Genomic DNA, 19,028 nt, shown 5'->3' on the forward strand with positions numbered 1-19,028 from the left:
ATATTATTCACTAAAATATAACCCGAAGAAGTTTAAACATCATTTTGGCAATCTTATTACCTAAACCTGTTAAATAATCCTGTTTCTCTCTCTTTTCTGGACACTCCAGGGTCCCTTCTGGAGCCTCCGAAAAGCGAAGTGTCAGGAAAGACAATTTTGAAACTGAGGTTTGATTTTGGAAAACCTAGTAAATACGTTAGAGGTTTAAAATATTGATGTTATGAAATAGAATTCTAGATTACCATAAATTATTTATTTTGCCAAAATGATGACTCAAAAATTTTTAAAAGGCAAAAACCTTTCATTAGCCTTTACTATTATATGAAAATCCTGTTCAAAGCCAAATTTTACCCTTGCATTAATTTATTAATGTTAACCCCAATTTTTTAGTGAAACCTCATAGACAATTCCATCTAATCTTAACCATTTTGACCATGAGGTGAAATTTTTACAAATCTTTTATAACCCTTTTGCTAAAAGGCAGACTAGTGTATTAAGACAACCTTACTGTACTTTTATTTCAATGCTCAACTTATGAAAAGACCATATAATACCCTTTTGTATTACTCTTGAATTTAGTTAATGTTTACATACAGGATTTTTTTGCAAGGTTAATTTTACAATATTTCCACCACAACTTGCTTAAATCTTCAGATTTCTCTTATCTAATTTAATTTTTATTTTATTTAATTTAATCCTTTATTCCTAGGTGAAATTTACATTTCCCTGCCTTCTTATAATCTTCTACTAAAAATACGTTTTACTGCTTTTACACACCTCATATGTAAATCTATTTTTAGTGGTTTAAGTTACATGTTATCATGGTAACTTTTAGCAGTTTTTAACTTTAATGTGAAACCTAGTAAGTTGTTTTATGTTCTAGACACAGATAAAGTCACTTTCTCCAGCATAGTTAGGGGCGTGGTTAATTTTGTATGTCCCCAGGCCTTACCAAATTGTAAAGCAGGCAGCTTACAATCTTGAAACATTTAGCAAACCTAGTATCAGATTTATGTGATGTAGACCACCCGTTTGCATTGTGATGACACTTGTATTTTACTAATAATCCCTCAGACTATTTTTATTTCTTAAAGATTAAAGTCACTTGCACTGAAAGGCATTATAGCTTTTATCTTTGCTTTAAAAAATATTTGATTTAAATGCATATTTTTCTTTAAGCCAATCAATTAGAGCTCTTTTATAGACATTACACACAACACATATGTAGCTACACAGAAGATTCAGTACTTGTAAGATTTTTCATTTGCCAGTTTCTTAACAGAATTACTGGCTTCAGGGTGGAGCCCTTGGAGGAACAGGGCCAGGAAAGCATTCATTTCTAGGGTCTAATAAGCAGCCACAACTGAAGGCAAAGACAGATCCCCAAAATTAAGGGTGCCATTTTATACTGGGTCCTGGATCCTCAAAAGAAGAGAAATACTACAGGAGAAGACAGTGCAGTGCTTCTACCATGCATTTTATTGCAAGGCAAGACAAAGCCAATAAGCCTATTTTGTAATCAGCCCATCCCCCATGGGAGTCTCATCTCTCAATGGGGGTGGGGATGTTTCCATATCTTCCTGGTGGTCAAGAGCATGCTTCTCTGATCCAAATGTGCAAAGAGTCAAGTATCCCTCTGTAACTACTACTAGCCATTCCTTAAAGTATATTTCCTACCTAGGTATTACACACCAAAGCTCTCTTTAATGTGAAGCAATTTCTGATACTCCCCATAACTCTAAACCATCAGATAACACAATGTAAAATAGAACAGGGCCTTTGATTTTTGAGAGGGATTTATCTACTTTTAATTCCTGGGATTTCATGAGGAAAACAGAGGGTTCCCCCCCCCCCCCAAAACAGGGTTTGTGGCATCTCCTCTGTTTTTCCCAAGGAATTCCAGGCTACCAAAAGTTATCTTAGGGCATCTCATATCTGCATTAAGAGCAGCAAGACAGGCCGGGTGCAGTGGCTCATGCCTGTAATCCTAGCACTTTCGCAGGCCAAGGTGGGTGGATTGCCTGAGCTCAGGAGTTCAAGACCAGCCTGGGCAACACGGTGAAACCCGTCTCTACTAAAATACAAAAAATTAGCTGGGCATCATGGCATGTGCCTGTAGTCCCAGCTACTTGGGAGGCTGAGAAAGAAGAATTGCTAGAACCTGGGAAGCAGAAGTTGCAGTGAGCCAAGATCATGCCACTGTACTCCAAGCTGGGCAACAGAGTGAGACTCTGTCTCAAAAAAGAAACAAAAAAGAAAAAAAGAGTGGCAAGACAAAAAAATGGAGAAAAATAATTCAGTCAAGTGAGAATAAAAACCTTTTTCCAGAAAAACAAGACCCAAGAAGAGAAAAACGTACAGGCCTTTTAAATATACCTGTAGCTTGGATATCCAGTTTTAATGAAGCTGAGCTCTCTTTAAGAAAATCCTTTAAGATCTCTTGTTACTCAACATTAGCCACACCAACTGGTTAAGATTTTTGGCTTTTGAACTTTAATAAAAGTAACCTCACAGGTGAAACCAATAAGCCTCAATTAGGTTATGACTTAACCACGAGTGTATGAGGTATTCTCGAAGGGGTGGTAAGCAACTTTTGAAACTGTCATTGCAAAATGACTGAGACAGTAAAAGAGATCCAACCCAACCAACTCCATCTTGCTTCCAACACCCAAGTTGTCCTTGCCCATACCTAGGCATAGGCCAAACGAACTCTGGGAGGAGCCTGGTTTACAGTTTACAGCCCAAAACGAAGATGATAGCAACTCCTTCGCAAAAAAAGCCTCCCTCCTGTCTGGGGACTAGACCAAGAAACTAGCCACAAGATTAGAAACCATGGCTTGGAGTCATCCAGCTGGAGGCTGCAACATTCTGACCCTCCCTAAACTGCTCCCAGGATCAGTGCTCAAGATACTTTGCACACCCTGCCCTTGATGGATCAACTGGCAGCACCCAGATTGACAGACTGGCTCATCTGATTTTGTAGCCCCCACTCAGGAACTGACTCAGCACAAGAAGACAGCCACCATTGTAAAATGGCAGAGACTAAAACAAAGTATTGCCAGGTGATTACCGGTCATGTTCCCAAGGACATAAAACAAAATGGAGGCCTGCAGCAAAGTTTAGCACTGATCATTTTGTAGGGCTGGCTTGAACAGCAGGTTTATGGGGTCCTACACTTGCATCCTATCCCAAGGCACCCTTTCTTTTGACAGAACCATGCAGAAAGACATGCAAAGCACACCAGATTGACGACAGCTTAAGACCAACCACACAGATCCTTTTTCATTAATTAAAACTTTACAGAGAATGTAATCAGTGATCCTTATTATCCCTTTTACCAGTTTGCCCAGAGAGAGAGAGGCCAAAACCCATATGGTTTAAAAACAAAAAAAAAACTTTTAGCCTTTTGCTGGCATGTCAGGCTTCTGGGTTCGCTTCTCCCGAGTTCAACTCTAAGCCAAGCACTTTAAGGTTTGGGGAAATTAACATTTCTCTGTTTGAAGGAACATTATAAAAGAAGGAAAAGGAGCCATTTTAAACTGTGAAAGAAGGAAGGAGAAATACCATAGAAAAGTCTAGGGGTTTGGGTTGTAGAACTGGAGGAGCTGACATGTGGATGGGGGCAGGAAGGGCCAGAGCATCTGGAAGTTGCATTCGAGGATTGCATTCAAGGGTTTCCCAGGGGTTTGTTTCTCTAATTTTGGGGAATCATTCCCTTTGGGCCCCCCGATATGACTGGCAAAAAAGCTGAGTTGATTGTGCAATGCTTGCAAAGGTCTAGTAAGAAGGCCATGCCCTTGTGCATAAGAAAGTGAGCCACTTTTTCTTTAAAATTTAGGGTCAAAGGAGTCCCAGTGCTTCAGAATGCATTCCAGAGGAATTCAGGCTGAAGATGGTCTGTTACCTATCTAGGAAGAGAAGCAAGAAAAAGGTATCCCTTTAGTCTCCTTCCTTTCCTTTGAAATGGCCCAAGGTAGAGGTAAAGACAATGGGAGCATACCCCCAACTGTTTCCCCTCCCTAGTTCCCTGAGCCCTGGCATCCATTAAATGTGCTACCCATGGTTGCAGGCATGATCCTCAGCATGGAACCAAGGGAACTAAGCAATTGGGATTATGTTCACTCATGTGACTTTCGTCCTCCCCTTGTGATATCCCTTTGATTTCCTAGACTCATCTGGTCTGTGCGGCTCCCAGAAAGATGGATCTCAGGAAAAACTAGGTAATAGTTTCATTTGGGCAAGACCCATTTAATGGAGAGAGTGTACTAGATTAAACTCTATATCCTGCTATTATGGCCCATGCTAAAGCATTTGCCCTTAGAGAATGGTTCCGGTGAACTTCCGGACATAAAGTCTTCTTACTATTTAAGTACCGTTTTAGTGGGAGGCAGAATATGTGCCTTAAAAGAACGTGGGGACCGAATGGCCATTTTCCTGCTGATGGGACAGTATTGAGACTAAAATTTGGTTTTGGAGGATTTTTTCCTCCTCATTGCTGAAGGGAGAGTTTTTCCATTTACAGAAGCAGCATAAAGCCTGGTATCTAGTAGAAGGGTGCCAAAAGGGAGGAGAATTTGGGAAGCTAAAGCGTTTTGGCAAAGGGCCGACAACGTGCCTCATGGAGATTTCTATTCCACTAGGTGGTGCTGTTGACCTTGAAATGCCATGTGCCCTCCAGCCCAAGAGCAGAGAAATGCTCACAGTGGTGGGGCAGAGGGAGTGCAGGAGACCCTCTGTTCCTGGAAAAATCACAAAAATGACATTCCTTTGAGCTATATTCCTGGTTACTGCAGCATCTTATAGCATTTCCTGATCTTGCCTAATAGAATTACTTCCCTCAACTGTAAAAATTCCCACCACATTGCATAGGAGACATGGCAGTCGCAGACAGGAAAGGAGGAAATTATGGTAAGTAAAGCTGGAGCTCCTGTTGCCCATGCCTGATTGGGCAGTTGGAAGCGGCCCGTCCAGAAGACTTCACATAACACCAGGGTGCAGACCTGGCCAGAAATCCTCAATTGCTCCAGGACCTCTTCCAGCCCCATGCAATGGCTAGGTTTCCAAGAAGGGAAATCAGTTCAAAACAGCCAAAATGCCCAGAATGGAGGCCGACAGCCTCGAAATGAAAGAACAGAGTTGAGGGTCTGCTCCTATACTCACCCTTCCGATGTCCCAGATAGGGCCCCAAAATGAAGCGGCGACATTGTCTGGGGTAAATACCCGAGGTTCGTTGTTTCACACCAAGGGATTCAAGGACACGGATACAGAAGTAGTGAGTTTAAGAGCAGAGGTTTAATACATCAAAGAAAAAGAAGTTTTCTCTTCTGCAGAGAGAGAGGGGCACCTGAGTGGGTCTTCCAGTTTTGTGATGAAATGCAGAGGGTTTTATAGATGAGCTTGAGGAGGTGGTGTCTGATTTACATAGGGCCCAAGAGATTGGTCGAACCAGTTGTGATGTTTGCATGGGGTTCAAGGAAGCTGCCCATCCCAACTTAATCTTTTATTATGCAGATGGGCTCTCTACCTGGCCAGCGCCACGTTGTCTGTTCCTTACTGTACACGTGGTTCACAAATAAAAGTGAAGATGGAGCCACCGTGTTGAACGTCATGGCCCCCAGGTAGCCTTTCTCTATTGGCACAGCTGCTGGTATTAACCTATGAAAGATTTTAGCTTGCTTATTTATGCTTGCAGCTTGATTTTTCAGGCTGCTTTTTGTTAGAAAAGAAATGATTTGGGGGCTGCTTTTACAAAAAGGAAAGCTTACTGAGGACTTTCTTACCCTATCTGCCTAAATAATTTCCAACTCCTGTATTGAAAGGACTGTACTTTTTCTACCACATTGTCTTTGTGTCCTTGTGAAAAACATCAGTTGCCCATAGATGTTGAGTTATTTCTGGACTTTCCATTACTTTCTATTGCTCTATGTCTTCACATTTATGTAAAAACCAAGTTGTTTTGTATACTAAAGTGTCTTAGTCTGTTTGTGTTGCTATAAAGGAATATCAGAGATGGTAATTTATTAAAAAAAAAAAAAGGTTTATTTGGCTCATGGTTCTGCAGGCTGTACAAGAAGCATGGTGTCAGTATTTGTTTCTGGTGAGAGCTTCAGGCTGCTTCCACTCATGGCAGAAGGCAAAGGGGAGCCAGCTGTACAGAGATCACATGGCAAGCAAGAAAGCAAGAGAGAGGGGGATTAATCTATTCACGTAGGATCTACCCTCATGACCCAAACACCTCCCATTAGGACACATCTCCAACACTGGAAACCCAATTTCAACATCAGATTTGGAGGGGGTCAAACAAGCCATATCCAAACTATAGCATAAAGCTTTAAGTCTTGAATTAGATAAAAAATAAGTATGGGCCCTCTAAAGTTGTTCTTTTTCAGTTGTTTTGGCTATGCTAAGGTCCTTTACATTTCCATAGAAATTTTGAAATCAGCTTGCCCATGTCTACAAAAAAGCCAACTTTTGATTGTGATTCTGATGAATCTATAGATTTTGCAGAGAACTGGCTTCTTAGCAATATTGAGTCTTCCAACCCATGAAAAAGAAAATCTTTGTTTTTTATGTCATTTTTAATTTCTCTCAGCAACATTTTGTACATTTCAGTGTATAAGTCTTTCATATCTTTTGTCAGTTATTCCTAGATATTTGATCTTTTTTGATGCTTTGTAAATGGCATTTTTTTCTTATTTTAACTTACAATTGTTTGTTGCCAATATATAGAAATACAGTTGGGTTCTTGTATATTGATTTTGTATCCTGGAACCTTGTTAAACTCATTAATTAGTTCAAGTAGCTTTTGGTAGTGGGAAACTAATAATTCTGCCTGCCCCAGAATCCTTGTTGTGATAATATGACTTTGCTATTCCTTTGGGGAACCATTTCTCTTCTACTCTTGGTCCATGTGTTTGGGAAGAAATTTGACAGAGACTAATTAGCTCAGTGATTGGTGTAGAGACAAGTACATGACCAATTGATCCAATGAAAGTCAATACTGGAAGTTATGAGGAAATCAGTGGGAGAACATTGCTTTTTCTAGCTAGTTCAAAGTAGAATGTTATTGATTTCAAATTTAAGTCCATTGTGGTCAGAGAACACACTTTGTATGACTTGAATGCTTTTAAATTTATTGGGATTTGCTTTGTGGCCCACAATTGGTCTATCATGGTATTATATGTGCACTTGAAAAGAATGTGTATTCTGCTCTTGTTATGTGTTAAGTTCTATAAATGTTAATTAAGTCAAGTTGATTGTTTTTCAAGCCTGCTATTTTTTGCTGATTTTATGCTTTTTCTATCAATTATTGAGAGACATTGAAATCTCTGACTATAATTGTCAACTTACCTATTTTTCCTTGCAGTTCTATCAATTTTTACTTAAGTCATTTTGAAGCTCTTTTATTAAGAACATAAGCTTTTAGGATTATTATATCCATTGATCCTTTATTACTAAATTACTGTCTTTATCCCAATTATATTCTTTGTTCTGAATTCTCCTTTGTCTGATATTAATATAACCATTCTAGCTTTTTAAAAGTTGATATTAGCATGGCATAATTTCTTTCATTTTTTTAAACATTTAACCTGTGTGTCTTTACATTTATGATTCATTTCTTGTAGGCATCATGTACATGGATCTTGGTTTTTTTATCCAATCTGACAAGCTCTCCCTTTTATTTGGAATTTTTGGACCATTCCATTTAATATGATGTATTAGTCTGTTCTCACGCTGCTAATAAAGACATACCCAAGACTGCGTAATTTATAAAGAAAAAGAGGCTTAATGGACCACAGTTCTACATGGCTGGGGAGGCCTCACAATCATGGTGGAAGGTGAAGGCAAAGGCAAGTCTTAACATGGCAGCAGGCAAGAGTGCCTGTGCAGGGAACTGCCCTTTATAAAACCATCAGATCTTGTGTGGCTTATTCAATATCATGAGAACAGCATGGAAAACCCACCCCCATGATTCAGTTACCTCCCATCAGGTCCCTGCCATGACACATGAGGATTATGGAAGCTCCAATTCAAGATGAGATTTAGGTGGGGACCCAGCCAAGCCGTGTCATTAGATTACTAATTCTTTCAGTTTGAGTCTATTATCTGTTTTCTATTTTTGTTGCTGTGTTTGTTTCTATTTGCTATTTCCATTTGTTTTTTGTACCATTTTCCCTTTTTTGCCCTTTTTTGAAGTTTTGCAAGTCTGTCTGGTGGGAACAGGCACTATTTTTTGCCATTTATAAGCACCAGGCACTGTTTTCTTTAATCCTTTCAGAGAGTTCTTTTCCTGACTTCAGGTAGGTTTTGCATGCATGCACTGATCAGCAGCTTGCTGGACACTCCAGAGGGATCCCCTGAAGAGTGTTGCGGTTTACTCTCTATGCAGTTCTCTCATCTCTGGTCTTCTGTCTGTTCTATGAGCTCTAGGTGCTTTGGTTTTCCCACTCTCAACTTCGTCTCCTCAACACAAGAACTCAAGAACCAAACAAATATGGCCAAATGATTTTTTGACAAAGGTGCAAAGGCAATTCAATAGAGAAATGGTAGTCTTTTAAATAATAGTGATGAACAATTGGACATTCATGTACATAAAAATGAACCCCAACCTATCTCATACTTTATCCAAAAATTAACTCAAAATGGATCATGAATCTAAATATAAAACTATACAACTTGTAGAAAAAAATAGAAAACCTTCATAACTGGGGGTTAGGCAAAGAGATCTTAGCATGACACCAACATCACTATCCATAAAAAAAGATATAGTTTATCAAAATTAAAAATTATAAAAAATATTGTTAAGGGAATGAAAAGACAAGCTACAAATAAAGTATTTTCAAATCACATATCTGACAAAGGACAGAATCTATAATGAACTCTCAAACTAACAGTAAGAAAACAATTTTGAAATGATCTAAAGACTTGGAGAGGAAATATGGGTGACTTACCCAAAGGGGATATATGGGTGACAAATAAGCACACGGAAAGATGTTCAACATTAGTGGCTATTAGAGAGATACCACTTAAACCCATGATCAGATACTATTGCACATCTAATAGAATACTGAAAATAAAGAATACTGACAATAGTAACAGCTATCAACAATGTGAAGCGACTGGACCTCTCTGACATTACTGGGAGGAATGCAAAATGATACAGTCATTCTCAAAAATAGTGAATACTATTCAGCAATAAAATAATATGAATTGTAGATAAAAACAGTAATTTGGATGAATGTCAAAGACATTATTCTTAGTGAAAGAAGCCAGTCTCAAAAGGTTACATACTGTATGATTCTATCTATAGGACATTCTCAAGAAGACAAATCTAGAATGGTGGTTGGCAGGGGTTAGGGGTGGGGGGGGATGATGTAACTACAAAGGGGTAGCACAAGGAAATTTTTTAGGATGAAGAAATAGCATCCTGATTGTGGTGAAGGTTACCTAAATTTGTACATGTGTTAAAATTCAAAGAACTGTACGTCTTTAAAAATTTCATTTTACTCTGTTCATTTTAAAAGTTAAAGACATTTAAAAGAAAACTTGGTAGTAAACTAATACTAAATGGTGACATCTAGTTGTCCAGATATTCTGAGAAGAGCAAAGTGAAGAGCTTTAGTGGGTCTCTGAGTCTGAAACATGCCTGGTGTATTCAAGGAATAGTAAGGAGGTCAATGTGGCTAAAGTAGGAGGAGTAGCAAAGGAGAGTAGAGGACAGAAGGTCAGAGATAATGAGAGACCAGATTATGTAAGCACTTTGGCTTTTGAATTAAATAGGGAGCGACTGCAGGGTGTTGAGCAGAAAAGTAATACGAGATGAACAGATTTAATGTTTTAAAAAGATCACTGCGACTGCTGTGTTGAAAATAGATTTGTGTAGGGGGAAGAGAAGAGGAGGCAGAAGAGGGAAGATATCTTAGGAAGCTACTTCGATAACCCAGGTAATAATGACTGATTGTGGCTCAGTACAGAGTGGTTGTGACAGATGTGGTGAGAAACAGCTGGAGTTGAGATATAATTTAGAAGGTAGACTCAAGATAATTTTCTGACGGATTGAATTGAAAAATGAATTGAAAAGGAGTCCAGGACGACTTCAAGTTTTCTGGCCTAAGCAACCAAAAGACTTAAACCAGCCATCAGTTAAAGGGAGGACACCTTTGGGTAAATCAGGATGAGGGAAAGAATAGTTCACTTGTGAATATGCTGTTTGAGATTCTAACAGCCAAATGAAGATTTTACATTTGGCTGGAAAGATCAAGGTGCATCCAGTGGCCTGAGGCATACTGACTGCGCTGTATGGTCCTTTTGGTGAACTGTGGAGAGTTCTGGAGCAGAGTGGGGAAATCTGTGTTCTGGAAAGCTCATTCCACACCAGAACTAAAATGTTGTAGTCACTTGTAGTTTACCTGTTCAGTTGTGGTCTTTTATTCAGGAGTGAAGTTTATTTGATTTATTCATCAAGACTTTCTCTATCTCAGGATATAACATTTTAAATGGTGAAGAATGCATCTCTAAGAACAAATTCTTAAATGAATATGTCTTTTCTTATAGTACTCATTCAAGATTATTCTTTTCTCATTGTTTATCTTTGCTGTAGTTTTTAGAGCCAGGCTGAGTCGTTCAGTGAATACAAGGTGTCAGTAGATACAAGGTGGATGGCTGCTGTAATCTAAGCTGCCCAGAGAATCAGAAGGAACAAATATGAATTGTGGATAGGGGTGTGAAATATACAAACTCACTGAAGAACAGTTTTAGACAAAGTACCAGATAAAATGAAAAATAATGGCAACTGACAAATTAATCTATGAAAATTAAGTTCTTGATTTAAGAAGGCAGAGTGGAAACAGCAGTGAAATCTGACATCAGCTCCAGCTGCAAATCTTTACGTGCATATTATGAAATAAAAACATCACAAGATGTCTCCTTCTGGCCCTTCCCATTCCCCCAAATAGAAATTATCAATAATACTATTTTGGATTCCAGGTTTATACATGAACACATGTATATATGTATAGCTCTGTTTCACAGCCTATTTCCATCCCAAATCCCAAACCCAAATATCTTTCAACTAGGTTGTTAACTAATAAATCCATATACAACCCTTCTCAAGAGATCAAAATACAATGGCTCAATACTAGATCCAAGGGAATAGATTTTTCATAATGAATCTGTAGGCATCAGAATAAGTAAACAAGGGAATGTCTAGAAATGAAAGCTTCCAATATTCCTTCATATTACATTCATCTGCCATTTTTGTTTTTTTTTTGAGATGGAGTCTCACTCTGTCGCCCAGGCTGGAATGCAGTCACACGATCTTGACTCACTGCAACCTCCGCCTCCCAGGTTCAAGCGATTCTTCTGCCTCAGCCTCCCGAGTAGCTGGGACTACATGCACGATCCAACAAGCCCAGCTAATTTTTGTATTTTTAGTAGAGACGGGGTTTCACCATATTGGCCAGGCTGGTCTTGAACTCCTGACCTCGTGATCTGCCCGCCTTGGCCTCCCAAAGTGCTGGGATTACAGGTGTGAGCCACCACGCCCAGCCTCATCTGCGTTTTCCAAGTAGCTTTGTATTTAGTCCACAGCAGCTTTGAGAAGGTATATTCAATATGCTAAAAACTATACAGTATTTGGAAAAATTATGACAAAGATATCAATCATGAAAATGGGATTTGACTACTTTCTCTTTTTGTGCATTGACGTTTGATGTTAAAAATCACAATTTTTTTTAAAAAAATCACAAATTAGCTGGGCATGGTGGTTCAAGCCTGTAATTGCAGCAGTTTGGGAGGCCAATGAGGGAAGATTGATTGGGTCTAGGTGTTTGAGACCAGCTTGGGCAACATGACAAAACCCTGTCTCTACAAAAAATACAAAAATTAGATGGTTATGGTGCACATGCCTGAAGTCTCAGCTACCTGGGAGGCTGAGGTGGGAGGATCACTTAACCCCAGGAGGTCAAGACTACAATGAGCCGTGATCGTGCCACTGCACTCCAGCCTGGGTGACAGAGTGAGATCCCATTAAAAAAAAAATTCACAATTAAAAAATTAGTCAAATCTTAGATTCATAACTGTGTGCAGTAGACATAGAAATAATTTAAATATATATCATCATTGTAAGTTGGCCATGTATTGAGGGGCGAGGGAGTGGGCAGTGAGGCATGAGGAACAATGATTTTTTGAAGCCTCTGTGATTTTGTTATATAATCACAGAGTAATTATTTTGCCACTATGTATTCTTTGAGAATGACAGGAAGTTAGGAAATATTATCTTGAGAAATTGCTAAGAACAGCAATTTTTGTACTATTTTGTGTTTTTCATTCTTACCATTAGTTGTTAAGCTGCCAAAATTACCTTAGTTTAAAATAATCCACCTCACAGAAAGTTTTGATCAAATAAACATTTTCTCTATTCATCCACTTATATAATCTCTAAGAGAATACATTTTAATTTCCTAAATATCAGTATTTTCTTATAAGTGCACAGTGAATTTTTGTGTCTCAAAGCTAATTAAAAATATGAAGAAACTGTTTCATATAATAACCAAAAGATTCTGCACAACTAACTTAGGAAAACTTACAGTATACTAAATTGAAAGCTAATTTCCAATACTGACTAACTGCAATAGAATGGAATAAATGGCATTAGCTTTTTTGTTACTATGAACATAAACCCAAAAGCCTGTTCCCACTACATGTGCATACAATATATGCACAGGTATGTGAGTATATATTTGTATTATTCTAGGCTTGATCTCTCATTTTGATTAATAAAATTAAAGGGTTTTTCCAATTGGCTAAATGAGAACTCTCTGAATTTGTGTCAAATACATTGATAATCTATATTATAAACTCTTGACTTTCAACTTCATAGCAGAGGATTTGAAAATATTTATCAAACATTCACTGAATTTCAATGTGCATGTTAAAGTGCTGTCTTGATTTAATTTATATAAGTAGATTAGGATATGTATATGATATAGAGGGAGGAAAAACTGAAGAATATATCTGCAAGAGCTTATCTCTATTAGCATACTATGCTCAAATGGCTTGAATATCATGCAAAAAAGTTGTGAGATGAGGATATTAGCATATAAATTATTTCCCTCTTTCATTTTAAGTTAGAATATGCATTTCCCCTAATGAAATTGTCAGTTGCCTAAAGAAAAAGTACACAGATGGAGAATTCAGGAAGACTTAAACTGAGCACACGCAGTCCATTCTCCCCAAAAAAACAACCCATTAAGTCATCCTTTCTTCCTTTCTTAGAAACTGAAGGAACATACATGGTCTTTGAGTATTCATTAAATACACAAGTAACTCAGATTAAGCCACACTTCTTAATCCCTTTATACCTGGTGTTCCATTATTGGAACGCTAAGCATGTGGGTGTTATTTATATACAACTGCTCAAGGTCATCGCCAAGGTCTGATTTTTCACAAAATATTCCAACCTCCAGCACAAATGGGTTAATAGGCATATTTAGCAGTTTCATCATAAGACACTTCAGCTTAACATCCAAAATTACTGAATCTACCGACATCTCCTCTCAGATAAAACATCTTTGCAAAACCAGTGTTGCAGCGTGACAGATCAACTCCAGCAGTCTGCTCCCTTATCCTCAGGGTTGGTTACTCTGGTACTCTTCTACTTCATGGATGATTCTTTCTGCCTTTCTTTGCCTTGTGTCTCCTGAGGAAAAATACATGCTCTCCTTCTGCAGAGTTCCTGCTTGCACTATAAAGTAACACTTGCCCATAGAGAAGTAATGAGAAAAGCACTTAGGCCCTTGTTTCCTTCCCTCCAGCAGAAGTGACATCGTCTTACTGATTTCTGAAGGGACTGAGTATTCTCAAGTTTTTCCTTCCTGGATTTTCCTTTTTGGGTCTCATGGTCTCAAGATGCACATGTTCTCTTCCTCAACAACAGCATATGTGGCCTGTCCCTGTAGGTGAGGCTTATGACCATAGGATTAAGTTTAATGAATGAGGAATAGTTTCATTTAGAAATTTCGTGTGGCCATGAATCTGAGCCATGATCTTCACTTCAACTTCATTAGCAAGAAAACTAATATTTCAGTCTCTTCCTATTTTATTTCTCAACGGGCTTTGAACTTAGTAGAGAAAAAGGTGTGAATAAATATACATTAGGGATCTACCACACTTGAGTGCCCTCTCTGTGCTGGGCACTATTAGACAGATAATACTATTTATATTTGTATAGTGTTCATACTTTTCCAAGCACTCTCATTTGACCCTTCTAATTGTCTTGTAAGATAGATAAATACCATTTTCACTTTTCAACCATGGAAATCAGAAGTCAGAAAAGTTAAGTGATTTGCTGTTTTCATATCTAGTGTTGGAGCTTGGCCTCAAATGCAGGTATTGTAACCTTAAATGTAAAGCTATTTCTTGATATAACACATTATAATATCTTGCAACAAGGTAAATCCTTCATTATATATCTCTACGTTTAGTACTCCAATCACTTCTGTTTTATTGCATAAAATACAAAATGTGAATATTTTGTGTTGATGCCACATGAACTTTAAAACACAGTTTCTTTATCAATCTGTTTCAGTATTATTGTCCATTTGAAATGACAGTACTTGAAGTATGTACTAAACATGAAGATTCTTGAGGCCTATTACAAAACTAATGACCTACTGATCAGACCCTGTGTATAAGCCAAGGAAGTATTTTTAACAGCCACCTCACCTGCATATTAAAGCTCAAGTTCCACTTGATTGAATGATCACTTCTTAGCTTTTCTTAAACACTCTATATTTCACATTGTAAAACTGTTACACAAAACCTTACCAGGTAGCTACTGTGAATTATATATTCCCAAATACACCTTGTCCTTTTCCAGCTCTTCACTAGTTTTAACTTTGTTCTAATCCATTTACAAATTCTCTCTTCTTAAAGGCATGCTCAAATGCAGCTCTACCAACGATGAAGACCTCAATGATTATTCTCCTCTTAAATACCTTAACCTTTGTCTATAACAATTGTGATATAAAAGTGTACGATTGTTACAATTTTAAATAAAATTGTTACTCACAACTTTAAATAAAATTTTTACCCAAAATAAGATAAACTCCTCCTGGACAGCAAGAATTGTACCTGTTATATCTTAGTATGTGTACGTGATATTAAATATTTATTATAAAGGACAATATGGCCGAGCACAGTGACTCACGCCTGTAAATCCGGCACTTCGGGAGGCTGAGGCCAGAGAATCACTTGAGCCCAGGAGTTTGAGACCAGTCTGGGTAATACAGTGAGACTTTGTCTCTAAAAAAAAATTAGCCAGGCATGGTTTGGTGGCATGTCCCACCTACGTGGGAAGCTGAGGTGGGAGGACTGGTTGAGTCCAGGAGACCGAGGCTGTAGTGAGCTGTGATCTCACCACAGCACTCCAGCCTCGGTGACAGAGCAAGACCTCACTTAAAAAAAAAAAAAAAGACAACAAACTGCTTCCAGAGAATTAGTGAAAGCAAATATTAAAATTCTCTGGGAGATGAAAGGACTGATGGAACCCCAGTATCTAAGATACTACTACCATTTTCTACAAAGAAATGTCTGGGTAAAACAGCAGGTGCTCCACCTTTTTGGAATGGATGGCTTCATTAGCTGAAAGAAAAGAAACATTAACTAGCTGACAGAAAAGAACTAAATTATTCAGAAAAAGTAGTGTTAGCTACCAAGATATTATACTATTAAAAAAAAAGATATTGTACTATAACTAACTTTCTCCTGGATGTTTAGACAAGAACTTTGCAAATAAAGTTAGAAAAATACTAACATTTAAGTACAAGGTACTATTCATAATATTTAGAAATGTTTCCATATAGTTTAAGTTTCCTATTTTTGCATATGTTATTAATATTTAAAATATTTTATACTAAACACAAATTGTGAGATTTTTGCCATCTCCTATTGAAATAAGACAATTTACAGGGAAGGGAGTTTCAATACAAACCATCACCTTCTATATCAATTTAGTATTCTTCAAGGTATTTGAAATTAGTTATTATCTCAGGGGATATTGTTGATCATTGTTAACTTAGTCTTATCATAAAGTATAAGAAATAACATCTGAATAACTTAATAGAATTTCATTTTAATAAGTATATTTAAAGTTTATCACTTCCAAAAAACAGCATTTTAATTACATTCAAGTTGTATTCATTTTAAATACCAACAAACCCATCATTTACATATAGAGCTAGATATTACAAAACAGATGGAAATTAAAACAAGTTTTTTTTGAAGTCCTTCCAAATTTAGAACATTGTAAACTATTAAGTATATACCTAAAAAATTTACACATTATCAGGGAAACACAAGTTGCTCTAATAGGAAAAGAACTATAATACACATACAGTGGAATATAATTCACATAGGTTCAATTTACAGGTATGTCTTAAAGTACAAAAAGCCCCCAAAGCTAGTAACTAGAAATATAGGCAAAATTATAGCTGACTTTCTAAACTAATGCACCACTATATAATGCTTTCCTAGAGAAAGTAAAAGGGTTCTCAAGATTGTATGTTGACCCATGATTTTTCACTTGTTCTCAAATATAAAACCAGAGTTTTCTTTTTGTCTTTAATTTACACTCATGTTTGTTCGTTTGCTTTTATAAGTATAACTAAAATGTGTCATGAGAAGTGCTATCAAACCTGTCTATTTAGAGCTCAGTAACCAAGACATTTCTTTCATTTTTCCCTGTTGCTCTATTTTCACTTCAAAAATCTCTAAGGAAATTTTATAAACAGTGGTGGTAAAAAGATAAATAATTCTGAGATGGCAAAGAAATATGAGACTTGGCACTAGCACAGGTTTACAAAAAAATTATCCCCCATTTATTAAACCATATATGTGAAAAAGGAAAGTCATATCTGAAAACATAAGCCAGTGAAAACATACTGAAAAAAAATGGAAAGCAGCACTTAGAATTGTGGTGCTTGCAGGTTTTACTTTGGAAGACACACAGCAAGCAAGCTACCAGTTGAGAATGTTTAAAAACTTGTATGAAGTTGTTTAAATTTTGAACTTGTTTCAATCAAGTTGTAGCCAAAACAAAAAGGTCATAATTGCTGTGCTCATATAAGAGATGTGAGGAGGGAGGAAGGGAGAAATGCAGGGAAGGAGCGGGGAGAGGAGGAAGGGAGGGAGAGGGAGGAAAGAGTAAGGTACACATCAGGTTAAAAGGGGCAGGATTAGGAATAAAATAAAGCATTTAATCTAATCTGATCAGGAAGAAACTTTGCCCCATATTCAGATTTTATTGCACTTCATAATCACAGAAAAAGAACATCCATCTTATTTCTTAATATGTCTCAAGTTAAAAATGGCAGAATGAATAGCCCTTAGCACATACGATTTTTAAAAGGGACATTTGTAGAATTTCATTGGTTTTTTGTTGTTGTCCTTGTTGTTTTCCCCGCTTCTTTTCATAGGTGTTGATGTATTTGTTTTCTAATGATAATCTTAAGAGTTGACTCTTTTAAAACGGTGTTCAGATGTTCTGACATATTCAGGCCTTTCTTAAACAACTTACTCTGCATTAAAAAGTCATCAATAAGAACTGTAATTCAGTGTTTTTAAAAATGAAATGTTTAACTTCAAATTAAGTTTGTTTAAAATAACTGCTATTGTGCCAAATGATGAAACTACTATTTTATTCATTACAAACATCATATAATCATTCTCTATGATCACTATAAAAATTTAAATGATTCCTTTCTCCTGTATATGAAGATGGTAGTTCTAAAGCTACACTCTAAAAGTGTTAAAAAGCCCATTCGTAATACACACTCCATCTCAGTTTTTGAAAGTCAGTGCATTCAGTGGTTATAAATAGGCATGATGTTCTTCCACAGCTAAGAGTTCTGGAAGAAAGGGGAAAAAAAAAGATAAATAATCTGAAAAGTTCCTAATGATCACAAATACTGCCAATACTCAAAGTCAAGATGGTATAACCTGAGTGTCAATCAGTTGTGTTTTTTTCTCCCAAGGGAAGACGTTCCCATAACTGGAGCAACTGTTCACCAACCTGAGGTTCTAGTTCCTAGATAAATCAGAAGTCAAAATAAACATAAAAAGAACTGGATTGAAAATTTTTAATGACCAAAACCTATACTGATAAAAATGTAAGAAAAACACTTTAAATTTCATTTTCCTACTAGAGTATGTTAAAATCATATGGTATGAATTGTTCTAATTCTTTGCTTTAAAGTTTATGGAGTTGACTTCCAGATTTAAGATCACAGTTAATCTGCAAAATCTCTCAACTTTTGTGACAAAATGGCAACAGATTCCCATGGAGTCCTTCTGGAACTGTTTCTACCTAAAAATAGTGGATTTTGTTTTTAATAGAGATTTAGCAAAAGCACTCAGCTGGAACTTCCAAAGGTTTACTGTGAAACCTAGCATATTTGATGTTGGGTTTTTCCCACGAAACTCTCTTAAGCAACTACATCTTCTTATCTTGAAAATTATTAAAATATTTTTTCTTCTAAGAATTATTTCTAACAGATATTTCTTCAAAATCATTACAGAATAAAAATGAAATTATTCTCACACAATTGAAAAGAATGCCACTTTATAGTCCTCCTGTGGAATGATACCTATGATAAGCACTTAAGAGGAACCCAAACACTTTTTACACAGTGATTTGAAACGAGTCATACTGGTTCAGATGCATTACTAGCTGTGTAACCTTAGGCAAAACTAATCTTTGAGTCTATTTTCTCCTATATAAAATTGGACTAATAATTTAATCATAAGAAATAAATTATATCTTATAAAGCAGTTAGCATAGTATTTGGTCAATATATATTAATTTCCATCATCTTAACTAGCTTAAAATGCACGTAAGTAGCATCATAAAGACAAAGCAAAACATAACAGAAATAAACAAGCCACTAGAATATAAAAGGTTATTTACTTTACATAATTAAAGCCAAAGAGAAGTTAAATACTATTGTCATCTTGAGACTCTGATTGCAATG

General features: G+C 36.8%; 2 protein-coding genes across 3 annotated transcripts in view; one reads left to right on the forward strand and one right to left on the reverse strand.

Moving 5' to 3' along the window:
* REEP5 (receptor accessory protein 5) overlaps positions 1-19,028 on the forward strand; it is an 806,416-nt gene that overhangs the window by 63,451 nt on the left and 723,937 nt on the right. The window lies entirely within an intron of this gene.
* Positions 16,117-19,028, reverse strand: part of YTHDC2 (YTH N6-methyladenosine RNA binding protein C2) — an 86,826-nt gene continuing 83,914 nt past the window's right edge. For both annotated transcript variants that reach the window (XM_050793033.1, XM_050793034.1), the window contains 2 exons: positions 17,998-18,085; positions 16,117-17,906 (listed from right to left, as the gene is read on the reverse strand). In XM_050793033.1, the coding sequence (XP_050648990.1) occupies positions 18,005-18,085 (81 nt within the window). In that variant the 3' untranslated portion in view covers positions 16,117-17,906; positions 17,998-18,004. The remainder of the gene's footprint in view (positions 17,907-17,997; positions 18,086-19,028) is intronic.

Source organism: Macaca thibetana, chromosome 6 (assembly GCF_024542745.1).
Source record: "Macaca thibetana thibetana isolate TM-01 chromosome 6, ASM2454274v1, whole genome shotgun sequence".
NCBI lineage: Eukaryota > Metazoa > Chordata > Mammalia > Primates > Cercopithecidae > Macaca > Macaca thibetana.